The following is an 8382-nucleotide window of genomic DNA, read 5'->3' on the forward strand; positions in this document are numbered from 1 at the left end:
GAGGTCCCTAGGACCATCAAGGGAGAAGAGCAGAGAGCGGGACCATACCCAGAGAAGCAGTGATGCCTGAAATGGAGCCAGAGATGATGACGTGGAGCGATAGAGCAGCTGAAGACTTTAGACCCAGAGAGGGAGAGCGACTGTGTGCTGAAGACCTGGGGGGTACGGGGGAAGGATTGCATGGAGGGGCCTTTGGCTGGTCCTGAGCAGACTGAGGGGATTGTAACCATGGCAATGAGATGATATACGATAGAATGAATGTAAAATTAATGTTCTCCCATGTAAACTGTCACATAATTCACAATAAAACATTTAAGAAAAAAAAAAACAACTGTACCTATTGTCATATTACAAAGGGTGTAGCTAAAGTAACATTTGGATTATTTTAATGATGAAAATAGTCTCACATATTGAAACCACTGAAAAGTTTAATCAGATTTTATGCAAAGGACTTAATCAACATCAGTGTGTTTCATGAAATGGTGATCTGTCAGGTAATGATGCAGGCAGGAATAAACATGGGTGTAACACTCACTTCATATGCTGCAAAGGAACCACCCTCAGATTCTAGGATGCAGACAGGTGGGGAAACACTTGCAGGAGGACACCCCAGGGCAGGACATGCCCAGAGGACAGTAGGGCCCAAGAAGAGGTACAGCCACGGAATGTGCTCGATTCTGGAACTGGTCACGTGAGAAGTATTAAGGAGACTGTTTTGTGTCTAGAAGTGATACTCCAAGGAGCATCCTTGGGGACAGCTCAAAGATGCCCTGGACATGAAGGCAGGGAGGGACTCAGAGGACATCCTGGCCATGAGGATAAGGGGTATGCAGGGAGGCATCCCAGGGCAGCAGAGACGGTTGCTGACCACACCCCGGGGTGTGTTCTTCACATCCCGGCTCCAGCCCTGGTTGCATCTTCTGTCTACGCACTTTAACATGTACAATCTCAGGACAATAAAAGCTTTTTCTGAAATGCTATGTACTTTACAAAGCTGAAAACAAGCTGCTGAGTTGATTGATAGCTATCCCGTCGAGATTACTAAAGTAAGGAGGGCGAGAAACCGGGTCCCAGCTGTAGCCTCTGTCCGGAACCCAGATACCTAAACCTGGGTCCCTGCAGACCCCCAAGGGCCTGTGCACAAGGAGCAAGTGCTCACCGGGTGAGGTTCCTCATGACATTCAGGGAGGACCCCCGGTACCCCGACCCAAAGTGGTTCCAGTGGTTCAGGTAGTGGAAGAGCTGGTAGAGTTGCAGCCGCTTCTCAAAGCCGGGGGCCTTGGGGAGCTTGCTGTGGTAAGCGGAGTAAAAGGCACTATGGAAGCCCCCAAACATGCCAGCGATTGCCAGCTCATACTCGGAGTGTCCATAGAATGAAGCTGGGTCAAAAATGACAGGCCCCGAGGCATCCTCAGCCACGTTTCCTCCCCAAAGGTCACCGTGGAGCAGGGCAGGGACCACCTGCAAATCCCGGAACAGGTCGGGGATCTTCAGCTGGAGGGAGGAAAGGCAGCATCACCTGGGGGCTCGCAGCATGTTGATCCCCCACCTGTGCACAGCAGCTTGAGCACAGGGTGGAGGGGCCAACCGGCAGCCAGCTGGTTGCATTCCCCCCCTCCCTCCCACTCCCCACCCCGTCTCCTTAAATCAGGGGCTAGAGGTGCTCACCTGCAGGGCGGCCCAGAGCTCACGGGCCTCCCGGTCCCCAGACTCCCTCTCCACCATGTCCATCTGGGGCTGTATGCGCTGCCGGGTGAAGAATGTGACCCAGTCCTTCTGCCAGGTGTTGACCTGTACAGGGTCAGCAAGCGGACTCGAGGTCACAGGGAGGGCAGGGTCAAAGATGATGACATGGAAATGGCACAGCCTTCTGTTACCAACACCATGGACAGGGACACACCTCAGGACTGACCGGCTGACAGTCATTTCAGACAGGACACCCCCAGCGGCTCTCAATATCTTTATCGAGTTTCAGGATCTGTCATATATAAACCTATCAGCAGTTTCAGGAGCCCTGGGAGGGTAGTCGTTAAACACTGGGCTGCTAACTGCAAGGTCACTAGTTCAAATCCAGCAGCCACTCCTCAGAAGAAAGATGAGGCTTTCCGTTCCCATAAAAATTTACAGCATTGGGGACCCTATCCAGGGTCACCATGAATCAGACCTAGTTCAAGGGCAGTCCACCACAACCACCATAATGCCACTGAACACCTACTAGGGCACTGACCCTCTCTCTGACAGCTCGGAACCTAAAGGAATGACAAAGAAATGTGCCATGCTGTGTGACCAAGCATGAGAAACTCAGTGAAGTTGTGGCCCAGGAAGAGCTCTGAAACAAGCAAGGTCTGGGTGAGCCTGGCCCGACAGGAGCCATCTCCACGCAGGGCCAACAGCAAGGCAGGCAGGACACAGGAAGGCAGGGTTGGGCAAGGCTGTGCTGGAGGGCTGCATCCACGCCGCCTGACTTCTCATATTCTCCTATAACACTTCACATCAGAGGAGCCCAGTATCTCCCAGATAAATGTGTCCCCCTCCGCAGGGCCATGCTGCATTTCCTGAGAGCAGAGCCCCTGCTCCGTCTGCTCCAGGCTTGCTGGGCACCAGACCATGTCCCAGCACAACTAAAACCATAAAACAAGGTTTATAAGTTTGTTACTAACAAACTTTCAGTGCTTAATGTCTTAAAAGAATCACTTTTACTTTCTAAACTTTAATCACTGTTTTTTCTCCTGGTTCTCTGTGCTTAGCGAACAGGTAAGGTGAGAAAACCAACTTCTTAAAACGAAACCAAGAAGTAAAAGGCACGGAGACTTTCAGTGAATTCTGCAGAAAAGTGGGGGGTACTTTCACCCATTGCACCTGAGCAGACTGTGAGGTGGGGGTGAGGCAGGGGTCACTCACCTGGGGGAGGTAGCCACAGCAGGTCACCACATCAAATCCAAACTGGTTCACAAAGGCACGTTCTGGCTGACCTCCTCCCCTTCCTGAAATTAAAAGGGGAACAGAGCTGACCTGGCCCCCTTCTCCACCGCGTCTCTGATGCTAGCAGAGCTGTGTCCTGAGGCCTGGACTGGGGAGCCTTCTCCACCTGCCTCCTCGTCCCCACATATGAAGCACCCAGCCAACATCGCCCTGCATGGGCCGACTTAATTGTCAAAGGACACCAACCACTCCTGGCAGTAGCTCCAGAGGGTGCCGGGGGACTATGGGGGACAAGGAAAGGCAGACATTTTTAAAGAGGAGAGTCTTCCATCCCATCTGGAAAGGGTGGTTCTCAGGGGCCGGCTCAGCACCTGCCAGTTACAGAAGAGAAACTGGACACACAGCCCATCTTCTGTAGCTCCATGAAACTAAAGCAAATCCCGATGGTCTGGAAGTCTGTGCACAGGAAGGACAGGGCAGGGCAGGATACACAGATGGATGGGGTTTGTCTGTCCAGCACAGTAGATCCTCGTAGGACAGAACAGGCAGACAGGCAGTCTGTCTGTCCAGCATGATGGATCTTCACAGGACGGGACAGATGGATGGGGTTTGTCTGTCCAGCACAGTGGATCCTTGCAGGACAGAACAGGCAGACAGGCAGTCTGTCTGTCCAGCATGATGGATCTTCACAGGACGGGACAGATGGATGGGGTCTGTCTATGCACACAGCACAATCTTGTTTTCTGAGGCTGGCTACTCTTTCCTCGCAGAGCCTGCACACTGACGCCACAGCTCACTGCGGGTGAGGACAGAACACCGTGAACAGCCAGGAGCTGCTGCAGCGCTGGCTCAGCCCGAGGGCACACCTGGCCCCATACCATGGCCTCTTAGAAGCAGGCACAGGGCTCCAGGTGTGGCTTTGCACAGAAGTTAGACTCCTTCGAGAGGACAAGTGGTTAGAGCTACCACACAGGGAGGACTTTGGAGTCCAACAAGTATCTCCTCTGGAGGTGGGCAGCATGCAGTGTTGGTGCTGACCTCATATCGGCAGCATGAGCCACCCCACATGAGCCAGGATGCACCTCTGTGTGGGGTCCTCACAGACCCCACTTGCTGCGTGCCCATGCTCAATGCACCCCTGTGCCCGCCAGGCCCCCTCCTCCTCGTCTGGTACACGTGGTGTCGCCTGCCTCCCCATCAGGGCCCCGTGCACCTGCTGAGTCCCCCCACCATCCCAAATCCCGTACCCACAGTGCTGCTCTCCTTCCGGAGTGCTTCCCCGAGCCGTTGATTCTCCAGGTGCAGATCGGCCAGCTGGGCTCCGAGTGTCGCAGCGTGACTGTGAAACCAGACAGCCAGTTTCTCACCAGACCCTAAAGAGACAGCCTGCAACACAGCCCCGTGCCCGCTGCACGCCTCCAGAGGAGTCCGAGCCTCCAAGGGAGGAGCAGTGAAGGGGGCTCTGCAGCTCATGTTCACTCATTCCGTCCCACCCAATCTCACCACCAGCCCCCATCAGCATCTCCCGCCCACCTCGGGCCACACGCACTGCAATGCGTATCACCAGTTCTGCATAACCCGAGACCTTCTTGGGAACACCCTCAAGGTACCCCCAGCATAAGCTTCAGAGTTTCAGCAGCCAGGGGAGGCCGGGACACACCTGCTCAGGTACCGCATGTCCACGTGCTCCATCACAAGCATGCTCCCACCACCGGGGCTGTCAAGGACCGCCAGGGGCTTGGGCACCCGCACTGTGCCCGTGCGTAGGATGGCAGTAAGACTCGCCATCTCACCTTCGAACATCCGCCGGGCCTGTGGGGAAAGGGGGGCGGGATGTGGTCATGAACCTGACCAAGGACTCAGTGGACAATGACAAAGATGCCACCGCACGGAGCAGATGGTGTCCACCGTCCACTACTGGGCTGAACCCAGCGGCTTCCCAGAGAGGAAAGGCCAACGCTTATCTGGTGGACTACTGACCCTGAGCCTCCACTCACATACAATCCCTGCCCACAGAGGATGCCGATGCACCCCTTCCTCCGTGCAGGGTCCCCAGAAGCTGCACACAGCATCCAGGTCACTGTTCACTTAGGTGGACCTGCGTTCTGTCACCTCCTCTATCACCACCAATGACCAACAGTGACCATCCCTACATGGACTCCTGCCTTGTCCTTCTTGCCCTCAAACCCACAGTGATCCCTCAAAAGGCAGCCCCACCCTGGAGCACCCCGCAAGCTAGACCCCTTCTCTACCATCCTTCCAACACCACCACCCCCACATGGCCAGGTCCCTGCCCACTCTCCATAATCACTTGGAGTCACTAGTCCAGCTCTAACCTGCACACATCTATGTGTACACAGCACACTGCTAAGTTTCAAAGCCATCACGAGATAGGAAGTGAACTATCTCCTCAGAACTCCCGCCCCCTCCATGACATCGCCATTCGAGGCTTGCCCATGAGGGAGTGTGAACAACAGTTCGACCTGCGAATGCTCCCAAAGACAGCCGTCCGTTCAACTGTAGGTGGGCACTGGAGTTTCCAGTTTGGGGCTATTTATCAAAAGTGCTGCTGGGAATAGTCTCCTAACTGTGATATTTACTAACCTTGGGCAAATTACTTAAGCTGTGCCTCACTTCTCTCATCTGTAAAATGAGTTAATAAAAGTACCAATTTCATGAGGTTGCTGCTATGATTAAATGAGTTAACACTAACACAGGGCATTTAAAACACTTTATCACTGGACTTGCTGAGGAGAAAGGACAAAACTGTGTCTTCAGGAGGCTGATCAGGCACAAGTACTCTCTTTGTAGGTAAGGGAGCACAGAGGCCCTGTCTACACTGCAACAGTAGCTGGGGAGAACCAAACAAGGGAAGTGTGAAGAAGAAACACGGGGCAGAAGTGTCCATAGATCCAACCAAAGGCCAAGTGCCCTAACCCAGCACCTACTGCAGCTCTAAGTAAAGCCACAAGTGCCCCTACTCCTGAGAGGAACCAGGCAAAATAAGGACCAGCTGTGGAGCAGAGCTCACAAGAAATGGACGGCGCATGAGCAGAAAGCAATTGCACAAGTGTGCAAAGGACAGATAACAAGAATCAATAGAAAAAGGGAAAAACAACTTGGGCCAGGTCTGCTGCCGCAGGGGTGAGGCGGAAAACGAGGAACGCAACCTCACTACCCTGTGTGGATGGTGGTTTTGCATCTGAAGAGGCACAGTACAAAAGTAGTCCTATTTTCAACATAATCAGCAAACTTTTCTATCATTGTATACTCCAAAGCAAATTAGAAAACGCCATGGCATGTCGGGAACTGTGTACCAAAGGAGCGTGTGAGGAAGATGGTTGTTGTTAAGTGCCATCCAGTCGGTTCCGACTCATAGCGACCCTGTACAGGGTTTCCAAGGCTGTAAATCTTTACGGGAGCAGAAAGCCTCATCTTTCTCCCGCAGAACCGCTGGTAGTTTTGAACTGCTGACCTTGAGGTTCACAGCCCGATTCGTAACCACTACGCTAAAGAAAATGGGCTCTACCAAGGAAACAGTGACTAAACCCACATCCACTAACCCTCAAGTTGACGTCCAAATCATAGCGACCCCTAGAGGACACAGCAGAACTGTTCCCTCGGCTTTCTGAGGCTGTAAATCTTCATGTCGACAGCCTCGCCTCCCTTACAGTGGCTGGTGAGTTTGAACCGCTAACTTTGAGGTTAGCAACCCAACACTTAACACAGAGCACCACCAGGGCTCGGAGGGGTCCCGGTGTGTGAGCCTAGGATAGTCACTGGGCTGCTAGCTGCAGGGGTACACACCCACCAGCCCCTCCTCGGAAACGCCATACAGCCTTGCTAGGGGTCTGGGGTGGTTTTAGGATGTGGGCGGTTCAAGGCCACCAGGCGCTCCTCGGAAACTCTCCAGGGTCGCTGTGAGTGGGAGCGGACTAGACAGCAGTCCACAAGGACCGGGGAAACATCGGCTGCCGAACCCCGACTGGGAGCAGCGCGGAAGCGGTCCTTCGTTAGGAGACGACCATGACCGTGAAGGCAGAGAGATCCACGGGGGGGTGAGGAGAAGGACACCCATCTGGGGTGGGCTCCCACTTATAGGGACCCCGCGCCTGGGCCAGCCTCACAATCGTGCCCATTGCAGCAGCCCAGGGTAAGGCATGGGGAGCCACCTGGCTTCCAAGGCAAAGGTTCCCCAAAGCCCCACAGAAGGAACGACACTGCGACTGTAACCCCGGAGACGTTCTCCCACGACGTGACGGCTCATCTCTGAGATGACAATGGCTGCGGGCTTCTGAGCAAAAGGCTCGCGCGGAGCCAGGTCTGAGGAGAGGACATGCTTCTGCAACTGCGTGACGGTGCCACCCCGTCCTCCGAGTGGGTGGTTCGCTCCCCACGGCGACCCGCACGCCCGACCCCGGAGCCGACCCCGAATCCACCAGGCCCCCAGGACCCCCGCAGCACCCCGGAGCCAGACCCCGCCTCCCGCCCCACGCTGCGCCTGACCTCCGCCTTGGGGTTCACTTTCACAAACACCCGTCCTTTGTCGGTGTCGTAACTCTGGCCCTGGCTAATGCACCCGCCCCCAGAGTGGCCGGTGGCCTTGACAGAGCTGCAGCCCAGTTCGCGCCTCAACAGCGCCTCCATATTTCCAGCAACCGCTGCTGCGCGCCACTAGTGAGGATGGAGACGCCGGCGACGCGACGAGACGGGCCTGCGCGACAGGAGCATCGGGATTGGGCGAGGGAAGGGAGACGTCGTGAGAGGGCGGGATCGGGTCGAGGGGACGCCCAGAGATTGGATAAGAGTTGTGTGGGGGCGGGACTGAGCCGTAAGGCTTAGCAAGGAGTTTGAGGTGAAATAATCGAGCTGCGGGCGCTTAGTCTTGCGCTGCAGCATTGTGCCTTCCATCGTCACTTATTAGCGCAGTGTTTGGCGCAGGGAGCGGCAGAGCGGCCTACGCTGCCGTTGTCAAGGGAGCTGACTCCCCACAGGCCCCGCCCCCTGGACACACCACCCCGTCCACGTTCCGGTCCGCTGAGAGCGCCGGGGGCCTAGGCACCGCCCCCGGACACCTCGCCCCGCCCTCGAAGAGCGCGCTCCCGTCGGACGGCCGGGACCCCGCCCTCTCTTCCTGGACCGTTCCTCCCTCCTACTTGTCCAGGCGATGAGCTCCTTGCATCTGCGCGCGCAACTCTTGTCGCACCACCACTCCCCCCCACGCCCCCGTCCCTCCCCCGAGGCTTCCCTGACAGCAGCAATAGGCCTTCGTCCTTTTAGGAATGGCAGCCTTACTTCTTTTAACTTAATCCTCCCACTAGCTCGTCCTGACTACACGTCAGTTCTTTGAGGGTGGCATCTCTTGCTGTCTGTCTTGGGCTTTCAATAAGAATGTGTTGAAACGGGGTGAGTGCAGCAGTGAATGGTCCGTACTTGGAAAAAAGATCTTTGCAGCTGCAA

General features: G+C 55.3%; 1 protein-coding gene across 1 annotated transcript; it reads right to left on the reverse strand.

The window, feature by feature from the left end:
• Positions 1–1155: 1155 nt before the first annotated feature.
• Positions 1156–7569, reverse strand: FN3KRP (fructosamine 3 kinase related protein). The gene is made up of 6 exons (XM_006869475.1): positions 7429–7569; positions 4583–4734; positions 4170–4261; positions 2902–2984; positions 1669–1791; positions 1156–1494 (listed from the first exon to the last, which is right to left on the reverse strand). Exons 1-6 carry the CDS (start codon positions 7567–7569, stop codon positions 1156–1158), a joined length of 930 nt encoding a protein of 309 aa, XP_006869537.1.
• Positions 7570–8382: the final 813 nt, after the last annotated feature.

Source organism: Chrysochloris asiatica, unplaced genomic scaffold (assembly GCF_000296735.1).
Source record: "Chrysochloris asiatica unplaced genomic scaffold, ChrAsi1.0 scaffold00132, whole genome shotgun sequence".
In the NCBI taxonomy this organism is placed as follows: Eukaryota; Metazoa; Chordata; class Mammalia; order Afrosoricida; family Chrysochloridae; genus Chrysochloris; species Chrysochloris asiatica.